Raw genomic sequence first — 27,008 nt, forward strand, 5'->3', positions numbered from 1 at the left:
TATGTCCATATATGAAAAGGAGCTCTATGCCTTAGTGATGGCAGTTCAAAAATGGAGGCCTTACTATTAGGTCACCCCATTTAGTGAGAACAGATCATCAAAGTTTGAAGCATCTGTTGGAGCAGAAGATTGAGACTCCAATGCAGCATAAATGGATCACCAAGTTGCTAGGCTATGATCTGGTTGTGGAGTACAAGAAGGGACAAGACAACAAGGTGGCGGATGCCTTGTCTAGAAGGGTTGAGATGGAGGAATTTGATGATGGGGCAGCTCTAACAGTTATTTCTTTACCTACTTTTGAGTGGTGGGAAGACATAAAAAATGCATATAATCAAGACCCAAATATGCAAGATTTATTAAATAAATTCTAGCAGGGAAATTTGCCTGCTGCCTATACCATGAGGGATGGAGTTTTGCTCTATAAGCAGAGGGTCATAGTTGCTATTGGGGAGTTGAAGAATAAATTATTACAGTTATTACATGATAGCCCAATTGGGGGTCATTCAGGTTATGATAAAACCCTTCATAGATTGAGAAGGGATTTTCGATGGACAGGGATGAAGGTAGATGAAAAAAGGTTTATTAGAGACTGTGACACTTGTCAAAAGGTTAAAGCAGACCAATCTAAGCCTAATGGCTTGTTACAACTACTTCCCATTCCTTTCCAGCCATGGACACAAATTTCCATGGACTTTATTGAAAGGTTGCCCTCATCCCATGGATTTAGTTGCATTTGGGTTGTTGTGGACAGATTAACTAAATATGGGCATTTTACACCATTGACCCATCCTTTTTCTGCAAAGACTGTGCTCAGTTATTTATTAAACACATTCTCAAGTTGCATGAAATGCCTAATTCCATTGTTTCAGATCGGGACAGTACCTTCACTGGGTAGTTTTGGAGGGAACTATTTAAGATTCAAGGGGTGCAACTTGCTTTCAGCATTGCTTATCACCCCAATCAGATGGGCAGAGTGAGGCAATGAACAAATGTGTTGAGAATTACTTAAGGTGCTTCTCGAGTGACAAATCCAAAGATTGGTCCACATGGATTCCATTGGTTGAATGGTGGTACAATACCACTCAACACTCATCCACAAGGACTACACCCTCCTAGGCTCTAGACGGTTATCTCCCTCCCAGGTTACTCAGTTACACGCCAGGAACAACTAGACTTGATGCAGTGGAAGAAACCCTAAAATCTAGGGAGGATATGCTGGAAATCCTCAAGCATAACCTCAAGAAAGCTCAAGATCGCATGAAAAAAAATATGCAGACCTTAAAAGAAAAGACTAGAGCTTTGAGGAAGGGGAATGGGTTTATCTCTGTCTACAACCCTACTGACAGTTATCAGTGGCCAATCAAAAACATTTGAAGGTTTTGTGGGCCATACCAGGTCATACAAAGGGTCGGTTTAGTGGCCTATAAGCTTAAACTTCCACAAATAGCAACCATTCACCCAATTTTTCACATATTGCAACTCAAGAAGAAATTAGGTTAGAGAAATATACCTCTTACAAAGTTGCCACCCACAAATGTAGTAGGAGTACTGAAGCCCGAACCGGAGAAAATCATCAGCAAATGTTTTCGCAAGTCACGGCACAATTTACCCATCACCGAGCACCTGGTGCAGTGGCAAGGGTAGGGTGAAGACGATGCAACCTGGGAATCCTATGAATAGTTGAAAGGATCTTATCCTTACCTTGTGGGCAAGGTGATTTGAAAAAGGGAGCTTTGTCTTACACCGAAGTGCAGAGAGGAAGAGACGAATTGCAGAGATGAAGATAATGATTTGGGGGAGTTAGGGCTGATGTCATGCGAGGTCATTTGAGAAAGCTGAAGGTGGATTAAAGGGTGTGGGCCTACCATGGGTCAAGCTGAGCAGTATAGGTCGTGAGGCCCAATGTCTCTTTTCTTAGTTACTTTATCTTATTTTACTTCTTAGTCGGTCCAATGGGCTAGTCAACCCATTCCAATCCAGTTAAGTCTGTATTTCCATTTCCTTTAATTCAATATTCTGTTTGCTTTGTTGTGTCGTGTAGTGAGTGTTTAGAAAAGGAATATAACTTGACGTGTAGAGTGGTCAGTCCCATAAGTAGGACGATGTATGCATTTTTCTTTTTTATGCAAAACTTGAATGAATTTGTCTGTTTCCTTTCTTTCTCTTTTCTCTTGGAGGACCTCACCCTCGAAGTGAGCTATCATTCTAATTTTAGTCATCTGCCAACTTCTCTTTTTCGTGTATCACACTGATTTATAGTTTTAGAATACAAGAAAGGGTTACAAATACAAGGGTGTTACAATGAACCACGTGGGAGAGAACACGAGGAAGACGTCCTTCTGAGCAACCATCGATTTTTCTTCGTAATATTCTTGGTAGTGTGCGAGGATGCGGCTAATCAAATCTTTGAGGTCTTAGTCTCTGATTTCGTGGCAATGTTGCCGAGCCGAGAGGAGCTCATTGAGGTAGTCTTGTTGGTAGACAAGCCAGCCTTCCAGAAAGGCCTCAAATGAGGCTGTTCCTGTCCCTGACCCACTTTGCATAGTAGTGGTTGAGCTAGATGGCAGAGAGCTGAAAAGAGTTGGGTTGTGAGTTAGGTGGTCGTATGAAAAAGTTAGGACAAGACACTCCGTAAAAGATCAATTTATATAGGGAGATGGCCGGGATCATGAGAATGTGATCTTAAGTAATGGATTGAACTTTTTTTCATCTGTAATTCTTTCTTCATGGGGAAGTATTTGATTTGTGAAAGATACTTCGGATGCAAGAATGGTGTTTGATTTCTATTTTTGCAGAGATTGGTGTCGGTAACAGACATAGATTTGTAATTTGCAAGGATAATAAATGCCACGAACAAGAGGATCCTTTCAGAAACCGAGGAGCGTGGTTTCGGGATAGCAAATAGAGTTTAACGCTCTCTCTTGGCAGCTTCTCAAGAGTGTCCCGTCGGCTTGTGAAGGGACTATCGGTGCGTGCAGCTCTTCGTGACAACTTTTAACTTTTCAGAATTTTAATTTTTTTTAATACTTCAATAGTATTTTTAAGGTAAAAGATTTTCTTTTATATATATATATATAATGAATTGGCTAAAGTTTTATTAAAAAAATATACAAAAGTCCATGAAGACCTTTAAACCTGGATCTTTATTTTTTAGTTTCGCAACTTTTCATTCTAGCCATCAGTTTTACGAAACTAAAAAGACATACAAAAAAATTTGATAAATATTCTCACAAATGTCAGAATTTTTACACTTCAAGACATACTTTCGACAATCACAGTACCTGCGTTATTTAGGTCATGGCCCATGGGTAATTCACATCGGAGCTTTCCTATTTTAGAATAGAATGACGTATATACGAACATATATTTTTCTTCTATTATAAGAGTATTGACATTGACTTCGTAAAAAAATCTATCCAAATATAAAATATAGCTTATTTCTTTTAAACACAGCTGCATTGGATTAATCAAAAGATAAATTAGAAACTTTGAGCTACAGTAAAACACTTTTTTTCTTTATATTTGAAGTGCTATTCTTCACCAACCAAATGTGTTTTCTATTTCTGGTTTAATCCCACAACCGTCTTTTTATTTTTTCGCGTGCAGGTACCAATACAGGTAAACAAATACTTGGCATATAGTAATGTAATGAGTCATTAAATTTGGCAAACAATAATTATAGTAAACAAGTAATAGATGATGAAGCCACAGAAGTATGATGTGGGTAATTAGGTTGAGGAAATAATTAGTTGAAAAATAATAATTTAAATATAAAATTAAATTATTAATGTATATATGGTTAGTGTAATTGTAAAAAATGAAAAAAAAATGAAAAATATTATTACTAAAAAAATTATATTATATTATTATTTTGATGAATCCAATAACTAATCCAATATGGAGTTATGGATATGGAGGTTTTAGATTTATAAAAAATATGTAATTTTCATCAAGTTTTGAAGATGGTTTTGATTAAGCCAATCCAATGCTCTAAAAGCCGCCATAATTGTATGAATAGTAAATTTTGAATAGTAAATTTTGTTTGATGGATAAGTTACATTATTGTCCTTGAGATTTGTGTTTGATGAGCAAAGGGAAATTACATTTTTATGCTTGAGCTTTGTGTTTTATGTGTTGCCTTTTTGTCCATGAGGTTCTAAAATATTTTTTGTTTCGCCGGCAAAATTACCAATGTTTTTATTTAGATGATTAGTGCCTCTATTTTTCCTTTTTTTTTAATTGTCTATTTTGCCTTATTTAAATTTTATTGTCTCCTAAATAAAATTATATTTTTACCCTTTAGATTTCTTTTGAAGAATTTTAGATAAATTTGGTCATTCCCTTGTACTATGACACGCATAAGATTAGGTTCATGTGCCTTTTTTTAGGAATAACACCATATAATATGAGTTATTTAGAAATAAAATCATCTAATAATTTTTTTTGTCTATTAACATCTACAAAAATGTGGTCCAATCATAAGAGTTAGTGTACTAAAGAATATCAAACTAACATCCTATTCTTGTGCCGTTATAATTTATGTTTTCATTAGTCTAGTACAAAATATTTAACTTTCAAGATCATCTTCATATATACAAACAATGTAGACCTAGGCATGAACATTGCAGTAAAAGAAACTATACATGAGTTTGGAAGATTAATTTTATGAATAAAATGAATTTCATCTCTGAAAACTAGTTAACTATCTTCTTAATAGCCTGATCATGTGTAAAACCAAATAAATGCCCATGGCTAGCATTTACAATGGATTTTATAAAATACAATTTCCTTAAAATATAAAGAAATTTTATCAAAGTTCCCCTCCAATGAATTAATGTATTTCATATTTATTTAACACTTTGCTACAATAATCTCACTAGATGTAGAGTATACTGTTCATAACTCTAAAATATTTTAAATTAGTTTCTCTCCTTTTGAGTTGCTTTTTCACCATTACCGAAAGTTACCCTATTTTCATTTCAACCCCTCTCTCCAATTCGTGTGCTTTGCCTTTGTGTTTGGCTCTGAAAAAGTGTGTGTGGCACCATTTTCCTCCAAGTTCACTGTTGCTCGTCGACTCCATCACCAATCAAGGTTGTTCTTGTGCTTTAAACTCTCCTCTCTCCGGTTCAAGCATTCTTGGAAACTCGTGGCTCAAGTAAACATTTTGAGATTTTTTCTTCACTCCTCCAATTCCAAGTAATCTATGGGTCTGCTTCAAGCTTACATGTTTCAATCTCTTTATTTTTCAAGTCTTTAGCTATTTAGAGATGATCACATATTTAGGGATTTGTTAAATTTGATGAATATGGGTTTGGGAGGCTTGTCTTTGGAGAAGGAAGATAATGTGGTGTGGGGGAGAGGCAGAATGCTAGTAATTGTGTTGCTGATGTCGAGGGCAAAGAATGGATGAGAGCCATGGAAATAGGAGATGGAGTTGGGTTTCATGGGTGCATGTACGATATTGTGGAAGTGTCACACTTCTGTTCACAGTGATAGTAAGGGCGAAAGCCATAGTGGGCTTGGGTAGTTGTTGGACTTAGCTCGTGGTTTTGAGTGTTTACTGAATGGGTTAGTGGAGTTAGGCCATGACCCATTTCTTGCTTTGTTAGGCTTGTTTTGCTTATGTTATTTTTATTTTGTTTTAGCTGTGTTTGCCTTTGTCCCACTAGTTAGTTAATAGTCTGGTCAATATAAGTAGGGGAATGAGACTCTTGTAATGGCATGCAAAATCTGAATTAAAAGTTTATTTTTGTTTTTTTCATCTTCTCTCTCACTTTCTTTAGGAGGTGCTCCCCTCGAAGTGAGCAGGTCTATATGTGTTTTTTTTTTCAAACACCTGGGGTGTGTTACAAATTTGTATTAGAGAGATACCGGTCTCTGTGCTATCATAATTCTTGGAAGAAATTATTGTATCACTCAACAAAATCAGGGAGCTAATAGAACAAACATAGCAAAATAACAAGGTAATCTAGCAGAAATTAAAAGGTTTTAGGAACAAATTCAAGGAAGATTTAACCTATATGGAGCACCAAGTTGGTGCGATGCAAGAAGCAGAAGATGGAAAACGAGCAGTGGTGAATTTCTTGTCCATTACTTCGAGTTTAGGCAATCAAAAGCACAAACAAGCAGAAGCAGCAATAGTGACCTGAAAACACCCACAACGCCCACGACTTGCTAGATCTCCATCTGTGTTACAAAAGGCTCAAATCCATCAACTTCTACACCTATAGATCCCAAGAACCAGCTACCACCTTCGAGAAATCCCCAAAATCAGAGACCTATTTCACTTTCAAACAACTCCATAAACGAGAGCAACCTCAACTCCCCAGATACGAATCCATTAACCTCTATAGATACCACTCTCGTGAGCCTAGCACTCCATAGTCTCCAACTATGAGCCTAGCATGCCTCGTATGGCATCCTCCCTGGAATACCGATGCCCTCGAGTGGCCTTCTTTCACTGTTGAGTGGCTTTTGGACTTAGAGGAGCCTTCCGACAATAACTGTTTCGTCCAAAAGATGATTTTTTGCGCCTTTCAATCAGATATCCTGCCCCGAGTTCATATATTTTGGTAGTTCTAGACATACCCACAAACTCTCACTCACACCTACTTAGAGCACAATTGCTTTTGGTGCAAATCGGATGAATGGACTAGACATTCTGCTTGCATTTCGGCGCTATCGAGGTTGCGGGACATTTGAAGTGATACACACAACTGATGATACTCATTTCATTCAGGAGTTTAAGAGGAAGAAAAAATGCATTAGTGGCAACAAAAGAGCTCATAGGTAGGGTTGTAATCGAACCAAGCCAATCTTTGGCTTGCCGAGCTCACCTCAACTCAAAAAACTCAAACTTGAGCTCGAGTCTGAGCTTGAGATTTTTATTTAATTTTTGTTCAAACTCTGCTCAGTAAGCTAAACTTCCAACTCGAGTTCAAGCTCAAGCTCGACCAAAAAACGAGCTCGAATCGAGCCGAGCCTCAAGCTCAGCTCGAGTTGTTTATTTATTTATTTAATAAGATTTAATAATTAATAAATTAGGTAAATAAAAAATCTAATATTGAATTTCTCTAACTAACAAGTAGAACCTCTATTGAATTATAAGATTTTAAAAATTTATAAAATAATTAATATGTAACTAGTTGATATTTATCCATGATAACAATATATTATATGCCTATATAAATTATTAATACATACACATAATGTGGTCGCAGATATCTATTTCATATATAGTTTTCACATAGTAGTATATAAAATTATTAAATCTTATCAACTAACTATTGTACAAATTATAAAATATAGCTATTAAACATATTCAATATATAGGCATAAGTAATTAGGTTACATATCATATATTTAATTATAAAAGTGTTAGGCTTATATTATTAACTAATACATATATGTTATCAATATATATATTAGCTAATATATATGTATATTTACATAGGTGTATGTATATATTTATCAATATATAAATGAGATTTAATAGAGGTGAGCTAATGACTCAACTCAGGCATAACCAAGCGGGCCTTAACGGGTCTTAGTTGAGTAGAGTTGAGTTTAGTTGGATATGTATCATTTACTAATCGAGCGGGTAACTGTTTTCATAGCGAGCCTTTTTATTCACGAGTTTAAGTTTGATTCAAGTTTAACTAGGCGAGTATCGAGCGAGCTATTGAACAAATTGGTTCATTTACAGCCCTACTCACAGGAGGTTGAGAACATCATGTGAGAGAGCTAAGAGAATTATCTCTTCCATCGTCACTACATGTTCTTTGTCTTCCGATCACCCTAGATCCAATAGCTTCTCATACTCTTCTTTTTTCCTCAGACCTGACTTGTTTCAGCTTCTTGTCAAAGGTCGTGGTCTTGCTTCCAAGTCTCTGACCCCGACAAGGGAAAATAGATAGCCCACATCGATATGAAGGTACTGCTGAGACCCCTAGGTTATGCATTTGTTGAGTTTGAAGATGCTCAAGATGCCATTCTTGGTTGTGATGGCTATGATTTTGATGGGAAACGGCTATAGGTGGAACTTGCACATGGTAGCTGTGGGCATTCATCATCAAGAGATTGTTATAGTAGTCCTAATAGTGGCCGGAGTGGACGTGGTGGAGTATCTGGGCACTTTGAATTTCGTGTGCTTGTCACTGGATTGTCCCTTCCTGCTTCATGGTAAGACCTTAAGGATCACATGCGATAAGCTAGGGATGCTTATTTCTCCCAAGCCTTCCTTGAGAATGGTGGTACAACAGGGGTTGTGGAGTACACAAACTATGAAAACATAAAGTATGCATTAACAAAACTTGATGACTCTGAGTTCCAAAATGCATTTTCTAGGGCATATGTCTTTGTTATGGAATATGATTTAAAGAGGGAAGTGGTTCTTCTTGATAAAAAGTTTAGGTCTGGTTTGGATAATGAATTAAGATGAGCTGAATTGAGATAATTTGTGAATAATAGTGAGATATTTGAGTTGAGATGACATGAGTTAGAAATGGTTTAAGTTCAAATGTTTTATGGATTTTGGGAAAGGAGAGAAAAAAAACTGAATAAAAATATTATAAAGTTCAAATATTGTTAGAATACAAATTTTTTAATGTTATTTTTATTTTGGGACTTGAAAAAGTTGAATTATTTTTTGTATTTTATTTGAAAGTTTGGGAAAGTTGTAATAATTAGACAATGATTAGATTAAAAAAAAGTTGAAGATTTGAAATTAAAAAATGTTTGTGTTTGTAGTGTTTGGATATTGAGATAAGATGAAAGCATCTCTCTATCCAAACCAGACCCAAGTGTAGGGATTTGGTTAGAGCAGGGAAGTTGTTTGATTAAATGTTTGAGAGAGGATTTAGGTGTGATCTCGGTGATGTTACCTATTATGCTATTTTTTCAGCTGAAGAGGATGGTAGTGAAGAGGAAGAGGATTTTAGGGGTCCAACTCAATCAATTGTGTGGGATAGAACAATGCCTTCAAGGAAGAGGACTTCTGTGAGTCATCTAAAGTGATCTCCAGTTGAGAAGCTTACAAAAAGTCTAGATGCTATTTTACATGAACAATGGTCTTCATATTTCTTTGGATCTTCTGAAGATCACCAATGGTTTCTGTTGAGATAGGACATGGAAGTGGTCTCATTAGGCATCCAAGCTCAATAGCTTAGAAGAGGAGTCTAAAGCTAGCTCGATTTTGGTTGATAACAAACAATTTTTGTCTAATGAGGCTTATTCATATTCTGTTGTCCCTCCATTACACAATGATGGCAAGGTTGATTTTCCAAGTTCTGGATTTGAAAGAATGCAGAACCATTTAGGGCAAGGGATGCAACTATAGCAACTTAAAAGGGACAAGTTTTAGAATGAAAACCTACAAATCTTAACAATTCATAACTCTCCACTAAGTTGTATAGATTTGAATGATGTTTTAAACTATGAGGAGTTTATGAAAAACTTGCCAAATGAAGAGTAACAACATTTGTTGAAATACCTATCTCTAGTTGATACTGTTACAGTTCTGGAGAGCCTCAAAAGCATGTATGATAGCTCACAATTCAATGAGAACTTTATTACTTGTCAACAACTTCTTGTGTAAGGGGTCTTTGACATATCCTTCTATAGGGCAAAGTCTAAAGACTACAAGACTTTGAAAAGGCTTGCATTATTTAATTCAACGAAATGTAAATGGGTCAAAAGCTATTATGCACTTAAAAAATATAAAAGCAATATTGGTGGATCTGTTGTTTCAGGACCTAATGCCACTGCCTCAAGTAATTTAGTAATTGTGAAGAGATTGGGGGCAAAATCAAAATCTTCCAAAGGTGTTTGATGAAACGCTAGATAAGAGTGTGTGATTTGTTGCTGGACTTCGTTGTTAGCTCGCTATGCTTAGTCAGGCTAGACTAAGGAGGATTTGTTTCGTTGTGGTTTTCTAGTTGGCTATGTTGTGGTTTGTTTTGCTGTTAGTTTGTGTGCACATGTATAGAACAATTGTCCTAGGTAGACACTGAGTATTTTCCACAGGATGGTGGATATGGATTCCATAGATCAAGATGATGTCTTGTAGCTTTTGTTGGATAGGTTCAAGTGTGTCCTTGTCTTTTTACCTCCTGATATTTTGTCGAGGTTGTATCTTAGGTTTTGTAAATAGTATTTGTGTCTGCTCTTCATTACATGCTTCCTTTCTCAGCAAATCATGGTGGGCGGTTTGATCAATCTCTATGGCAGGCATATGTGGCGGCAAATAATATTTTCTTTCAAGGGTTATCGAGGTTCTAAACCCAGAGGATTACGTTTGGATTCATGACTGTCATTTGATGGTTTTGCCTACCTTCTTAAGGAGGAGGCTTAATAGAGTGAGAATGGGGATAAAAATAATGTCAATTGGGATTCACATGGGCCAAATTGTTACTAATTTGGGACTTGCAAAGAAGGATAAGGAGAATATGGAAAATCATTTCGTGAAGCCCCAAACAAACATCTTCGATTGCTCAGCTCGTCAAAGGGTCCTCTTCAAGTTTGGATCTTTTGAACATTTCATGGCATCACAGTTAAAAAACCCCAACCCCCTTCGAGCGTAGCTACTTTGATATTTTTTTAGTCAATCACTAAATTTTATTTTTATAACCAAAGTTCTATTACATATGAAAGCTATATTACATAATAATGCAATTTGTGGGTTACCATGTAGAACAAAGTAGGAAGTCAACCAACTTTCTAAATATCACTCATACTAATCTTTTTTATTGTAGAAATCATTCCACAAGGTCTTACTGTAAATGTTTATATGACTATAGCTTCTGTGTTTATATGGCATAACATGTCTCTGTTTGATATTGTATGAGATATAGTTACTCATACTGTGTTTATATGACTATACCATGTTGCTGACTTGAGTGTTTCTTGCAATTAATAGAAAGCCATTGTTTACATTTCTTGCAGTTGCTAGATAAGGTGTCATGGTTACATTTCCTTGTAAGTGAATAATCTATTTTATTGTTAAATTATAAACACATCAAAACAATTGGACTTGATTATAAAAATAAGAGGTAATTACCAAAATTTAGAATTTTACAAACTTTTTAATCGAGTTTGATTGAGCTCCATGATCCCAAACTGGAGGTACTTGCCCCAAATGTTCGATCATATTCGATTGGAGTTGAAAATGAAGTCATCGATCTCGAATGTGATAATGACGTTGAATGAAGTTGATAAATTGATCGTATGCTCATGAGACACTGGATCTGGGGATATTTCATCGTTTTATTCATAAACAAAGTCTTCTACTTGAATATATGAATTTCGTTCATCTTCTAAGATCATATTATGGAAAATTATGCATGCCCTCATAATTTTCTTTACTGTTTGATGATAAAAAGAAAAACCGTGTAGGTTTGTGTACAATTTCAAATCGGGCTTAAAGCACTCCAAATGCCTGTTCTACATTTTTTCTTACCGACTCTTGAGCTATAACAAATATTTTTTTGACAAATGTTGGCCACAAAGGATATATATCATTAGCAAGATAATATCTTATTGAGTAGTTATTTCTATTGACTAAGTAGTTGACCTTTGGAGCACGTCCTTCAGCATGCTATCTAAAAACAAAAGAATTTGATAGAACATTAATATCATTATGAGAGTCTACTAACCCAAAAAAAATGCATGCCAGATCCAACTATCGTATGAGGCTACGGCTTCCAAAATTATCGTTGGCTCATGAATATAACCACAAGACATCCATTTCCATGAGTTTGGACAATTTTTCCATTTCTAATACATGCAATCAATACTTCTTAACATCTATGGAAGCCCACGGCTTCTCCAACTACTAGCAATCTAGTAATATCGTTGTCATTTAATGACCTCAGTTACTCGTTGAAGAAGATGCCAATGATAGCCTTAACAACTTTCTTCAAACACTAAGGGCTCGTTTGTTTTCAGAGATGAGATGAGTTGAGATTAAAGTTAAAAAGTTGAATAAAATATTATTAAAATATATTTTTTAATATTATTTTTGTTTTGAGATTTGAAAAATTGAATTGTTTATTTTATTTTGTGTGGGGTTTTGGAAAAATTGTAATGATGAGGTGAGATGAGATGAGATGTTTCCTGAAAACAAACGAGGCCTAAGTTGTTGTATTTTCTGCAATCCTCAAGTATCCGTCCACAAAATCACCAGATAACCCATAAGCTAGTGTTCTCATCGCAACAGTTATTTTTTGAATTGAAGAATGCCCAAGCCTTCTAGTAGCATCTCATCTTTGGACGAAGTATGGTTTGTATGCTTCGACTACAACTTGAATATACAAGAAAAGAGGACATTGCATTTGAAACCTCATGCAGAAGATATACGGGTGATTCAATAAAATAATCCGAAAAAAGGCGTCGATGGCCTTCAAATGAATTTCTTCAAATGAATATAAGGTGTGGAATGGAAATAAATTTCATGCCAACTTATTGTCGGACAATGAAGAGTCAAAAACCTAAAAAACGAGATATATAAGAAGTGTATACAAAGAAGATTAGAATAATTGTGGAAGAAAATGGAAATGAAGATGTTGGTGAAACTTTAGAACAAATAGTCTTATTTATAGTTGAAGTTTTGAATAAACCAAAATAAATTATATTCTCATAATATACTCAAGAATATATTGAGAATGTTATTTTATAATTATCGAAAATAGATATTCTCATAATATACTTAAGAATATCATAAGAATATTCTTTAACAATTATAAAAAATGAATATTCTCATAAAATACTTTGAGAATATTCTCATAATATAATTTATTTTTTTTTATTTCTTGAATCAATTTCAATTTTGGTTTAGTTTATAAATTTGGATTAATATGAAATAACACAAAATTATATGACATTGTATATAGGAAGAATTCCAAATATCAAAATATATTAGGATATCATTGGTAACTAGAGAAAATATTTGAAATGAATAAAAGATATATTAAAAAGTATAATATTTAAATGATATAAAAGAAAAATAGATAAGTTGATATATGAAATATTGTAAAAGTCAGCATGTAAGAAAAAAAGAATTTTTGGTGATGTATTTTAAAGTATAGGATAAAGAAGGCATTGAAAATGCTCTAACAAATACTGAACTTTACAATAGTTGTATATATGCCTCTTGACTTAGCTTATTCAGAAACCATATTTTGATTCACATATCTATCTTTGGTTTGCTACCTTTATTACTACCGATTTAATAAATATTTTTTATAATTGACAAAACTTTAAAATACTTTCACATTATTTGATTCATTATTGTATTAACAATTATTATTCTTCCCCGATGATTCTCAGTTTTTAAAGATTATATTTTTCCATAAAAAAATGCTGCAACACTCTCACCTAGACATACGTGCCTTGCACAGTCTTATCAATACACTGTGCAAGAATTTAGTCCTTGCTCAATGATTTGCTCAAGAACACTTAGCAAGGCCAATCCAACCGACATATTACTAAGAAATTTCGAGCATTACAAGAAAATAAACTTTACTTGAGATTACCAAGCAAATTCAATTCGACAAATGCATTGATTGATAATTTTGAGCATCACAAGAAAAACAAATATTGCTTGAGATAACACAGCAAGACCATGTTGACCAATACATTGCTCGATAATTTTGAATATCACAAGAAAATAACCCTTGCTCGAGATTGCCGAGCAAGTCTAGTCCAATAGACACACTGGTTGGTAATACCGAGCAGTGCAAGAATTTAATCCTTGCTCGAGATCACCAAGCAAGACAAGTTCGACTGATACATTACTCGAAATTCCGAGCATCGCAAAAAAAGCCTCACTCAAAATCACTGAGCAAATCCAATTTGATGAACATATTGCTCAAAAATTTCGAGTATCGTAAGGAAATAACATTTGCTCAGGGTCACCTAACAAGACCATACCGACCAACCAGGCATATGCACCTTGCACGTTGAATCTTTATTTATATATATCTGCTTATATCCGCCTTCCATGTGTTTCCACATTGATTTCTTTAATGTGTTTCCATGTCTAGATTTCTCTCATAGGTGTTTTTGAGAAAATAGAGAGGCTTTTGTTTTGTTTATTCTTTTAACCTTTGTTTTAGTACTTTCGTTTCTTTTCTTTTTTCCCGGAAAGGTACATGAAAATTGGAATGCCTAAGAATATGGTTTTCTCTAAGACTCACTTCTTTGGATTTGGCTACTCTTTCTTCGGTTGCCAGATTGGTAGTTACTTCCAAATAATTATACTCTTCTTTGTCATATTCATTGTGATATTTTAAGTGGTTATGTCTACTATGACTTGACTTTATCTTAGATGATATAAGATAAAGTTCGACATCATTAAAAAACAAAACGAAAGGAAATATTAGGAATACAAAACGATCCAAAGAAATCCCACAAACTGACTAGCCAATGCCAGTTAAGTTTTTTTCTTTCTTTTTTTCCTCATGCCCCTATCCCTCTCCCCTCTTTCCCTTGCCAAACCACCCTCCTCCGACATAGACTTTAAATGAGACCTGGGTTTTGCTCACTGCGTGGGTTGACTCTTCAACCTGGGTGTTGTAGCCCGCCTTTGCGTGTCCCCCCTGATGTAAGGGTGGGTTTTAAAGCTATCCAATTAGCTAGTGAAATGATTTCTGAGTTGATTCGGCTTCTATGACCATTGTTTTTTGTAATAGGTTCGATTTTTATTTTTATTTTTTTTATTTTTTTGGCGCTCATGGTTCTTTGAAATCGGTTGCCGTCAATTCTTCTGAGTTTGTAAATATCAAGCTGATTTTGGATACTGTAAATGGTTGATGGAAAGGAAGAAACCCAAATCTCAATTTTGTGCTTCTCTCTTTTCTTTGGAAGTTTGAAGAGAAAAAACTGTAGCTTTTTGGATCGAAGTATATGGAAATCTTAGTGCTTCCAAAAAATGGGTAGCGGTTTGTTTGAAAAACGTCAATGATTTGTGTACGATTTTCTAGATGTCTTGTTGGATTATCTCCGAATATTAAACCTTTATAAGTTCTTTCCAGTCTTTTGCCAACTAGTATCATCTTTACTTGTAATCTCCTATTTATTTTCTCATTGTTTTTGTCTCTTGACCTTTGACGGGAAAGTGGTATTGCAATGATCTACTTCCTTGGGATGGCAATATGTCATGAAAAAAGCCGGCGGAAATGGAGACAGAAGTGGAAAAACAGCTGACGGATGGGAACGATGAAGTGGAAAGGAACGGAGAAAACACTACAAAAGACGATGGCTGGATTTGGAGGTATTGAAAAAGTTGGAAAGTAAGACAACTTTGAGAAATGAGATTCGAAAAAAAAAAAAAAAAAAAACTGACGCGGCACCATGTTTGTGGAATCCCTTTGTCCGTAGCGGGACTCAAACAAAAGATTTTATAGGCTTCTGGTCATGATCTGATAGTCAATGAACATGATCTAATTGAGAAAAGTGGATGCAGCTAGACAACTGAGGAGATGGGTACAGAAGCCAAATTGGTCATTGGTTGCGAGCGAGTGACAAGAGTTGCTTCCAATAAACAAACCAAAAGGAAAAATATTCAGCATTAGTTGATCCTATAACACGTGGTTTAAAACAGTAAAAATCTAGAAAGTAAGAATAAATTATGCACAATTTTCCCAAAAATAAAATGGACAAAGTAGGCTTCATTACAGAAGACCACACAATCGAGGGCCTAGAACAGAACTGCCTTCCATTAGCTTTCACCATTGTCATATTAACTCCAGCCCATAATACAGGAATCACATACTGCTGCGCATTACGCCCAGCAACAGATAACAGAACAGACAATATGCTTGAAATTCTCAGTGAATACCTTTTAGGATGGATTTTCATTTTCTCCCTTAATGCACGGAACTAAGTATATATGAGAGAAATGATACCTTGGTGAAGTATGATCGAAGGATGTCTGCGTCAGACCAGACCTCCAATTAACAAAGCTGATGCCACTGGGAGAAACTGCAGTTTTTGGGTTTGTCCACAAAACGTGTATATAGTCAGAGAACTTACATTTGAAAATTAGAATAATCAGGCAAACTAGGCAGGACTTGGTCTTGTCGTTCTTTTTGTATTTGAGTGGTTAGATAGCATATACTGTTTTTTGTATCGTTTTACCAAACAATATTGAGTAAGACAAAGGCGGCAGTTTAGCTTAGATCTGTACTACTGATGGTATATAGGTAGCAGCAAGTAAGAGAAGTGGGATATGTAAGATATATATTAATCCACTCAATATTTACAGGACTGACTCGAATCCATACTTGCAGATACCGACTCGAATCCATTTAATTGGAAGGGCGAAGGATTATTTCTATTGACGGTATAGTGACCACTTATAAGATCCATCCACAGCAACCTGACAAACATAAATTCATTCATAAAAGTAGGTTAGCAGTACTGCTTAGGAGAGAAACAGAGAGATAGAGAGAGAGAGAGAGTTCAGGTTCTCACTTAACTATATAGCCATCACTCATTCATTCCCAATTTATTCTTGTGCTTCAGCTTCTCTCTGCAAGCCCCAACTCCTAATCCTGAGCTGAAGCTCAGAAACTGCGGCTAAGAACCTGACGCTTTGAGCTGGACTGAGTATCTCCACTACTTTCACCGCCGTGTTCGTCCTCAGAGCATCAGCATTGGCCACCACTGAGTCCAATGCCGACCTCCATGCCGCGAACACATTGTCCTCCTCCCTTATTTCCCCATCGATTGACCGCCTCCCACGCCTCAGAATCTCCAGTAACGGTGGTGCCGCCACTCTCTCCTGAATCTTTGCCAGCTCATGGTTGAGCGCCCGTTCCTCCACCTTCGTCTCCTCCATCAACCTATTCATTCTCTGGTGCTGGTCCTCGGACAAGTCATCCACCGAGTTGCTAATGAGGCGGAATGCCAAACCGGGTTTGAAACCGGCGATCCAGAGGAAGGTGCGCTCGAAGGAGGTGAACCATGTGGGAGAGAACACGAGGAAGACGTCCATCTGAGCGACCATCGATTTTTCTTCGTAGTATTCTTGGTAGTGTGCGAGGATGCGGCAAACCAAATCTTTGAGGTCTTCGTCTCTGATTTCGTGGCAATGTTGCCGAGCCGAGAGAAGCTCATCGAGGTAATGTTCTTGGCGTACAAGCCAGCCTTCCAGAAAGGCTTCGAATGAGGCTGTTCCTGTTCCTGACCCACTTCGCATAGTAGAGGTAGAGCTAGATGGCAGAGAGAAAAGAGCTAGGCTCTGAGTTGGGTGGTTGTATGGAAAAGTGAGGACAGAGGACCATCAGAATGTGACGTGAAGTACTCGAATGAATTTTTTTTTTTCTTCTGTAATTTTTTCTTCGTGGGGAAGTATTTGACCTGTAAAAGATACTTCTCGGGCAAGAATGGTGTCTGATTTCTATTTTCGGAGAGGTCGTCGCCGGAATCGGACAGAGATTTGTAATTTGCAACGATAATAAACGCCACGAACAAGAGTATCACTTCAGAAATCGAGATATCGAGACGCGTGTTGTCGGGACGGCAAACAGAGTTTTTAACGCTCTCTCTCTCTCTCTCTATCTCTCTCTCTTTCGGCGGCTTCTACGACTATAAAGATCAAGAGTGTCCTTTCACAGGACGCGTGTTGTCGGGACGGCGAACTGAGTTTTTAATGCTCGCTCTCTCTCTCTATTTATCTTGCGACTTTTAAGACTTTCTGATTAGGCCCTCGGATAAATATTTGAGCTAAAAATTAGAATTAAGATATCCTTTGAATCTGAAGATGAATTAAGATGAATTGTAAATAATAATAAAATAAATTATAAATAATAATAAGATTTATAAATTAAAATTGATGAATAATAATAAAATAATAATAAAATGAGTTGAGATGATTTATAAATATAAATTAAACCTAAATAAAATATTATTATAATATTTTTTTTATATTAATTTTATTTTAAGATTATAAGAATACCTTAATTCTCAATTCCGCCTAAAAGCATCCCATCGAACTGTGAAGGAGCCATTGGGGCGTGCAGTACTTCGCGACAAGGATAAACTTTTTAAAATTTTTAATTTTTTATTATATTCAAAATTTACTCCATTCATTTCAATATTATAATTTTTTTAATTTTTTATATAAAATATAATAAATTATTTAACTTTTTCGAATCTCAAAATAATTTTTTTAAATTTTTATATTAAATATAATAAATAATTTAACTTTTATTCTACTATTTACAAACCGTCTTAATTTATCTCAATTCGTTTCTGAATCTAAATCACTTCTTTAAATTAGAATAATTTTTTAGTTTAAAAATTTTATTAGTTAATGATTTGACTAAATTTTATTAAAAAAAATACACAAAAATTCAAGAGCACCTTTATAAAAGCTGAAAAGGACACTCATAAAATTTTATTTATCAACTTATTTTCCTAAATCTTAATATAAATTGCGTCTCAAAAAGTTTTATTTTCGTAACTCTTTCATTTGACCTAAAAACTACAAAGTTTTCAGTGCGGTGCGTTATTTAGGACACGTCCCATGGGTAACTCACCCCGGAGCTTTCCTATTTTTAGAATAACGTTACCCATATGCATATATCTGAAGCATGCATGCCTTCCAGGTGTTCCCACATGCGTTTCCGGGATAGATTTCTCACATCAGAGTCTTAAATAAATGCAGACTTTCGTTTTGTTTGTTCTTGTAACTTTTTTTTAGCGCTTTCTTATCTTTCTTTTTTTTTTTTTTTTTTCGAAAGGATACATAAAAACTGATGCGAATAGGAATATGGTTTTCTCAAAGACACTTCTTTGAATTTGCCTGCTCTCTTTTCAGTTGCCAGAGGAAAATATTACCCTATGAGTTAGTTTACATAGAATCTCCAAATAAAAACTGTTCATACAAATACATACAGTTATTTTAAAAAAAATTATAATTATAATAATATCCTTTAATTTTTTTTTTTAACCATCATTCATCAATGAGACTGCACACGCAATTCTCCAATCAGGACTGCAAATAGAAATTTTCTTAGTCTCCTATATCTAGTTATTCACAGTTACACATGTTAATATATAATTACTTCTATTGGTCAATTAAATAGCGATCATTTAAAATAAAATTTTGTTACTTATCATCTTTTTTTTTTTCTTTTTTTTTTTTTATTATTTTTCACAAACTAATTGATTTCTTCTATTCATCATCTATACACTACACATTTAGTAAGAGAAACAAATTATGTGTGATGTATGATCTGAGGATGATGAGTAGAATTTTTCTTTAAATATGTCATATAATAAGTGTAAGTGATACCAAAAAATCTAGAATAAAGAAAAAACAACTAAATATTCGACATTAGTTGATCCTATATTACGTAGTTTAAAACAATATCAAGCTAGTAAATAAGAATAAATTATGTACAATTTTCCAAAAACAAAATGGACAAAGTAAGGCTTCATGACAGAAGACCACACAATCGAGGCCTAGAACAGAACTGCCTTCCATTAGCTTTCACCATTGCCATAACTCCAGCGGTTACTCCAGCCCATAATACAGAAGTCATATATTGCTGTGCATTTCGCCCAGCTACAGATTAACAGAACAAACAATATATGCTTGAAATTCTCAGTGAATACCCTTTAGGATGGATTTTTATTTTGTCCCTTCATGCACAAGACTAAGTAAGTATATGAGAAATGATACCTTGGTGAAGTGTGAACGATGTCAGCGTCAAACCTCCAATTAACAAAGCTGATGCCACTGGGAGATACTGCAGTTTTTGGGGTTTTTCCACAAAACATTTAGTCAGAGACAACTCCGAAAAATGCAAATCAATGGGCTATCTCAAGAAATGACTATGGATTTCTTACATTTGAAAATTAGTATAATCAGGCAAACTAGGCAGGACTTCGTCAGATTTAACCAACTTTTTGTTCTTTTTTTGTATTTGAGCAGTTCGATTGCAAATTCACTTTTGTATAATTTTACCATACAGCAGCAAGTAATAGAAGTGAGATAGGTAAGATATTGATCCACTCATATTACTTACAGAGACTGCCTCAAATCCATTTAATTGGAACGGCGAAGGATTATTTCTACTGACAGTATAGTGACCACTTATAAGATCCAAAGCATCCTGAGCAAACATAGGTTCATGAAAGTAGGTTAGTAATACTGGTTCCTTTCATTTAAATGAGTTTTTTTTCGTAAGTGAAAATAATAGATAGGAACTTGCCTGCCGAACCCCATCATGAAAATTATTCAAATAATATCTTGAAATGGCACTCATTCCATCTTTGATTAGTCCGGCTACAGTCTGCTTCCCATATCTGCAGCATTTTGCATCCACGATCTATCATGCTCAATACGCACGAACAATCTAACACCGATATTAGAAATCTTAATCTCAAATTGATTTACCTAACCAGGTCTCCTTTCAGGGCATGAGTCCCAGCATAACCAAGGCTTATCTCATCACCTTGCTCGGCCCATACTATTGTCAGAGAAAAGTTGTTAATAATGAAACTGAGAACATAGTTTACAGGCAAATTCTGACTCAGCAAGATGGATATAAGGAGAAATATAAATAATTCCATACATCTTCTGAATTTTCCATATTCTTCAGCAAACATAGAAATGCACTCTGTAGAAGCAAGTAATCCAATCCTCTGCAACTGTACACTCATTGATTTTTGAGCCAGAAAAGTCTGTTAAGAAAACAAGGAGGAAGCTCAGAAACCATAAAAACCATAAACAACATGGTCCTTAACCACTGCAGATATGATATCTATCAGGTGACAAACATACCAATCATAAATGACCAAGCGATAATAACCAACTACACTAAATACCATTCACCAAACCTGGGTGACATTTGTTCGATCAAGGCAATCAATGCAGTTAACTCTAATAACTCCTTTCTGCTCCTCCAGTATGTTTCCTTCTGCGTCTACGAGGAAGTATCTGCTCAGCTGGAACAGAAGTAATTAAAAAAACAGAATTATGGAAAGCCAGCATTCCTAGATTGCGGCATACTAATACAAGTTTGTAAGTAAAGCTCCATATATTTTTTATTACCCTTGTTTTTCAAAATCCTCTGAGATTTGCTCATAAAGCACATTCAGATTATCAAAGTTTGAGTTGCCACAATAGTGATGAAAGTCAAACGACACGTATCTGCAGCAAATTATGAAAAAAAAGGAGTTCATAACAATTAAGATGTTCTCTGAAGCACTGCGATGCCTTGAGAAAATATGCTATGATAAAGCACAAAAAGAATCGAAGTCCAAAGAAAATACTTCTAAAATTTGATAAGTTGGTTTAGTAAAAGTGAACAAATACCATAAAAATCTAAAATGTCACCTCACAACCTGCAGCTTTTGCATTTCAGCGGCATATGCTGCACTTAACTGACCTTCATCACCATGCTACAAATACAAGATTTAATTCAATTTTTTTATTGACAAGGAATCATAGACCATGCAAACATAACAAGTCTTTCACCCAGTTAAACTTCAGATCCTTTTAATGCGTCCCCATCACACAAATCAGGTAATTCGTTAGCTTTTTCACTGATGGGACGTGGTCCCTAGAAATGTTTTGCACCCAAGAAACCTTAGACCTAGAGGGAGCATAGCACCAAGACCAAGGCCCTTACCACTTGAACCAACCCCTAGGGATTGGAAAGAAAGAAAACTTGTACAGAATATAAAAGCTTAAAACTTGTGTAGTTCTAGGGACCAAGCCAAGGTGGGGCCCGTAGGGCCATGACCCACCCTTGGTCATTCAGTTTTTAAATAAAATTAACTCTTATATATAGCTAAATGTATATATGATTGGAAAAATACTTTTCAGACTCGAAATGGGATAGTTTATTATACACCCCGACCCCACTTGGCATCCCCGAATAAGAAGTCCCTGTTCCGTCCTGTGTACTTCATACACAATCAAGGAAATCCAATAACGTGACTACCCAAATATGCACGAAGAACCACCTGACTAAAAGGAATCCACATTCAAAATTCTGATCAATCTGTTCAGTGATATAGTCCATATAAATAAATACCAAAGGAAACAATTAGGTAATATATTTCGCTGGCCAAATTCTGCAGATTTACAAACGGCTTTCAAGAAGAAATTATATTATAGGCCAGACTCATGATTTAGAGGGAAGATAAGAGAGACAAAGATCCTTACTTTATTAGTTAGGTCAACTGCAACAGTTTCTCCATATCTTTGCAAAAGATCACGGAAATGGCGCTCCACAACATTTGACTGGATGCAGAAAGCCAAATGTACACATATAAATTGCCACTCATCATGATACAACTCAACACTGAAAGTGCCCCATCCTGAAGTAAGACTTGTACCGTTTGCTCATGGTCTATAATTCTAAGTCGCGGTTTGTAGCTGAGATCAACAATCTGCTCCCAAAGAAGTGGAATTGAACCTCGCACCTGAAATAGAGAGTATCGACCAAGCTTTGCTTTTCTAGTTAATTCCCTTTTTGAGACTAATTTACAAAATGAAACAAGAAGCAACTCCAAGTTAAGAAATCTGGTCTATACAAATTGACCTGTAGGATAAAATGCTTTGAAACACAATTAATTCTGAACCCCTATCAGATACAGTACAGGTACCTGCAATAGTGAGAACCTGAAACCATCAACCTCTAGCAATTGTTCAGTCTCAATAAAATTTGCAGTATCTCCTTCAAGGTTAGCTCCTCTTCTCCACATCCTTGTCCCTATGTCATCATCACACAATCTCATAAATCATATCTTTTTTAGGATATCCAATCAATAATTGTACAAACCAATCATCTCCAAAATGCTGTACCTAGACGACGAGTACACCTCCTTGAAATTAATGTGACTGTGGCAAGAGCACTGTTTAGCTTTAGCTGTATTGCCTGGAAGCTTAATCTACAGTTAATTGAAAACACTATATTTTTTTTTTTACTGGAATATAATGATAAATTTACTTCTGTGTCTTATTGTCTCGTATACGTATGACATTCGCTCCTGCACACACATAAATAAAGAGAAGAGAAAAAGGGAGGGATGGCGAATGATATTAACCAAAACGCATTAGGAGTATGAAACTTCAGGATATTTCCTTGTAATAGAGGAATGATAAAACCATCAAGCTGCAACAAGAAAGATAAATGCAGATTAGGGGAAAGAAGTTTTAAACGCTTCTAGCAAAAGAAGTGCCAAGTTTGTCTTTCCTTTAATCTCTTGAAAATACTTTTTCTTCTTGAAGTGAAAATGAGCAGTTCTTGACTTCGGAAACAGGAAAACAATTCCCATTAAAATGCTAACCAAAGGATGACTTAGACTTAACAGAAACCATATCTAACCTTAGACTCAATAAGGTCCTCCAAAAGATTTCTGTTCCAAACAAATTGAGGGTCAGCCTGAAATACAAATAGACAATCAGAAACAAATTCAGGAATATAGATCATTCTTGAAATGGAAAAATACACCTAAGAACTATTGGAAGAGTAGAAAAGATAAAGAGAATACACTGATCAAAAACACTATCTGGAGTCTGCTATACATTGGAAACTTAAAAAAGTTTTTGAGACTCCCATCAACTAGTATAAATCTTTAGAAATTCACATTACTAAGCAATCAAACTTTTTAAGTTAAAAAAATTATCTTCATAGCTCACATGAGAATGCAAGGAGGCGCAGCTCTGTCACCAACTAATGGAGGAACTAGTATCAATGGGGTCAGCAAAGAAAAGACGAACTTCGATTTTAATCCATTGATTCACACACGAATACCAGAAGAAAACCCTCCCCCAAGCCTGGCATTCAAGGCATCAACTTGACCAGAGTTGAGAAGTGGAGAATGCCCTCTGAAATTTTATTTTAATACCATGCAAATCAGAAAACCCAAAGGAAACCCTAAACTAATAAAACTACTGAAAGACCCATGCCTAAAATGCTAAACTTAAAAAAAAAAAATAACAAGGAACAAATTAAGATTGGAGACAAAAATTAGCCCTTTTTTAAGAACAAAATCAACTCCTTTGAGATGCATTGAACCACGTGTTAAAGCTTCAAATTTTTTAAGCACAGAACAGCAACTAAGTTATACCATTTGTTAAATGCAACGATATTGGATCATTTCAGATTAAAGTTTATCTCTGAAGATAGACCAGTCATGCTAACTAACCTGCTTCCAAAGTGGTTTATTTATCCATCCTTCTGCTAACTTGTATCTTCTTTGTAAGCTGGTAGACATGATCAAATGTATCTTGAATATGCAACATGTAGTCCAATATATATCTGACTCTGAGTACAAAAATGATAAAGAACACTACATCTATGCAAACAGTGGCAATCTACTTAAAGGACAGCAAGTCACAAGGTAAATTGACTTACTTCAAAGTTATATCCATCTCATATGAATAGTATAACGCCGGAGTGGATTCCACTGTTTTCAAAAGAGTTCTGAAGTAAGCCTCATCTCTTTTCTGCATAAAAGAAATTATAATTTCAGGATATGCCCACTAATGCTTTATAAAGACCAATTTTTTTTAAAAAAAAAAAAAAAGATAAAACCATACTTCTTGAGAGGTCGAAAATTTCAGAGCTTCAATATTGCAGGGTAGGAACCTCATGGAAATAACTTTAAAAACTGGAGAACCAAGAAAAGTTCCGACTTCCTTCCGAGAAGTTATTACAAGTACATATGTTCCTGAACCACAGCACAGAGAACTAAGCAGAAATCTCACTTAACAACTAACAAGAACCACATTACCGAGAATGCTAGTTAATTGCGCGGGTTAGCTCAAGAATCATACGATTCCAGTTTCAACCTTATGAGATTTGAAATTCATTAAAAAGTCTCCAAAGCAGATTCAAATAACAGAATTACATTGACAAGAAGGCCATGTATCAGCTATGCACTACATAAGCACGACATTTTTCAATTGAACTAAAACGAAGCTTCGATAGCATTAAGCACTCGTTTGCGCGCACACAGAGAGAGTAAATTATTAGAAGAAGAAAGGAAATGCGAATGGGCATCGAAAACATCTTGATGTGCCACGGAATTACCTGAAATCAATCTAATAGTTCCTGCCACACCATAAATTGTAGATACTTTGGAAGGATCAGAGAAAGTATCACCTGCGAGAATCAAGAACGTCAATTTTTAAGTAAACTGCAAAGATAATATTCATGATCAACAAGCATATACCCTAAAGAAAAATTCGAAACACGAGACTGGGAAATCCTTTACCATCAAGTGGCCGGCAGTTACCGTCACGACGGTCTATCGAGAAACCCCGATCGGGTGATTCAACGGGTTTAATCACAAACATTTCCTGAAATTCCTGCAATTCCAGCTGGTCATGGAGCTTGAATCTACCTCCTGAAGAAGCTCCACCCTCCATTTTTCTCACAAGTTTGGATGCACGAATTCCGCTTGAATGATTTGAAATCTTTGAAAAACAAAAAAGAAAGAAAGAAAAAGGAAATGGAAAACGTGGATGCAATGCAGTGGCGGAAGGGGAAGATGAGACGAGGGATGGTCAAAACGACTCATCAGGTACAACGAATAACCAGCTCTTTCAGGCCTTTTCAGTGCATGTAGAATGACGTAAATAGCCAAGAGATTTGTGGATAATTATCTGAATAGGGCGGGCATTTTTATTAATTAAGCTGGCAATTATGATCCGATATTTTGTCCTTCATGTCACTTTGTGCGCACTGCTTAGGTAGGGGCGAAGCCGTCCCTCCCTTGCGTCTCTAAGAGCATTGATAATGAATTAATTAAATGTCAATATAGATCTAAACTTTAATTAGATGTGAAAAAAAATCTTTACATTAGATTAACTAATGATTTAAAGTTTAAGATTTGATAAATAGTAAATCTTAAATTTTCTCTAAACATGACTAGCTATTATTCATAATAGAAAATAATATTTAATTATTTCATCACTCTCCTCTCTCTTTGAATGGTAAAATATACATGATATGCATATTATTTTTACTGATTGATAGAGTAGACACATTATTTCTATAAAACATAAAGATTTAAGAAATATATAAATTGTATTTATAAAAAAAGTAAAAAATAAAATATTATATTATTATTTTAACTTTATAATGACTAATTTAATATAGACTCACTTAGTTAAAAGTTGATATTATAATTAAAATTAAGATTTTAATCAAACTTTAGACTTGACTTTAAAGTCTAAACTTTAAACTTTAGACTTTAGACTCTACAATGTGGATTCACATTCTATAATTATATATAATATTACTTTTTAAAAATCGCAGGAATTGAAAATATGTATGACGTGTTGCCAGCTCGAACTTTGAAAAAGAGAAATCGAATGTGCCGTAAAACTGAAAATTGCTGTTTAAATTAATTTTTGTTATTTAAATTAAATCAGTTAAAATATATATGGATTGAAAATAAGAACAGCATTGCTACCTAACCATATATGTGGACGGAAATAATTCAATTAGGGATGGTGGACCCCTCATGTTAGGCAAAATAATTGAAAAGAAAAAGTACTTATTGCGCAAGGGATATTGTTGTATGCATTTAGAGCTCCGCTCAATAAAATTTGATCAAAATTTAATTAAAAAATTTATTTTTTATAAAATTAATTAATTACTTTTTAATAATATTAAATAATAGACTTTTCAAATTTATCACTATTCTATTAAAATATTAATTTTGATCTTTTTATTTATTTTAATTTTAATTATAATTTAAATATTTATTCGTTATTAAAAAAATACATATTAATTTTCTACCATTGAAATTATATTTTAAAAATAAAAATTGATATCAACTAATAATAATATGGTAAAACTATAACTTGAAAAATAATAACAATGAGCAGGCAGTGGCATTAATGATGCTCGGCGGTAGTAATGCTGTGTTTGAAAGTGATCCAAAATGGTGATTAGTATAAGCTCTTGTGGTCTGTCATACTCTCTTCTACAATAGACATGGAGAATGGAGAAAGAAGGAAGAAGATGTCTCTT

At 34.9% G+C, this 27,008-nt stretch overlaps 2 protein-coding genes and 2 pseudogenes across 2 annotated transcripts; 2 read left to right on the plus strand and 2 right to left on the minus strand.

Moving 5' to 3' along the window:
* The first annotated feature begins 140 nt into the window (after nt 1–140).
* LOC121267299 lies at nt 141–8,638 on the plus strand (annotated as a pseudogene).
* Nucleotides 8,639–8,744: 106 nt separating this feature from the next.
* On the plus strand, nt 8,745–10,338 carry LOC121268161 (annotated as a pseudogene).
* Nucleotides 10,339–16,379: 6,041 nt separating this feature from the next.
* LOC121267300 (protein ZW2-like) lies at nt 16,380–17,200 on the minus strand. Its single transcript, XM_041171145.1, has one exon. It carries the CDS (start codon nt 17,198–17,200, stop codon nt 16,508–16,510), a length of 693 nt encoding a protein of 230 aa, XP_041027079.1. The 3' UTR covers nt 16,380–16,507.
* Nucleotides 17,201–19,248: 2,048 nt separating this feature from the next.
* Nucleotides 19,249–25,565, minus strand: LOC121268038 (phosphoinositide phosphatase SAC8). Its single transcript, XM_041172144.1, has 20 exons — nt 25,243–25,565; nt 25,059–25,130; nt 24,566–24,696; nt 24,381–24,472; nt 24,172–24,229; nt 23,349–23,405; nt 23,102–23,135; nt 22,826–22,906; nt 22,627–22,733; nt 22,357–22,443; nt 22,184–22,261; nt 21,350–21,414; nt 21,065–21,163; nt 20,851–20,950; nt 20,586–20,694; nt 20,408–20,480; nt 20,223–20,316; nt 20,037–20,123; nt 19,691–19,757; nt 19,249–19,573 (listed from the first exon to the last, which is right to left on the minus strand). Exons 1-20 carry the CDS (start codon nt 25,394–25,396, stop codon nt 19,443–19,445), a joined length of 1,776 nt encoding a protein of 591 aa, XP_041028078.1. The 5' UTR covers nt 25,397–25,565; the 3' UTR covers nt 19,249–19,442.
* Nucleotides 25,566–27,008: the final 1,443 nt, after the last annotated feature.

Source organism: Juglans microcarpa x Juglans regia, chromosome 5S (assembly GCF_004785595.1).
Source record: "Juglans microcarpa x Juglans regia isolate MS1-56 chromosome 5S, Jm3101_v1.0, whole genome shotgun sequence".
NCBI lineage: Eukaryota > Viridiplantae > Streptophyta > Magnoliopsida > Fagales > Juglandaceae > Juglans > Juglans microcarpa x Juglans regia.

Excerpts from the sequence above, each read along its gene's own strand:
- LOC121267300 (XM_041171145.1), bottom strand. The coding sequence starts at position 17,200 with ATGCGAAGTGGGTCAGGAACAGGAACAGCCTCATTCGAAGCCTTTCTG.
- LOC121268038 (XM_041172144.1), bottom strand. The coding sequence starts at position 25,396 with ATGGAGGGTGGAGCTTCTTCAGGAGGTAGATTCAAGCTCCATGACCAG. Across the intron at positions 23,136-23,348 it reads AGGACCTTATTGAGTCTAAG|CTTGATGGTTTTATCATTCC; the intron begins GTTAGATATGGT and ends TTCTTGTTGCAG. Across the intron at positions 20,481-20,585 it reads ATATGGAAAATTCAGAAGAT|TATGGGCCGAGCAAGGTGAT; the intron begins GTATGGAATTAT and ends CTCTGACAATAG.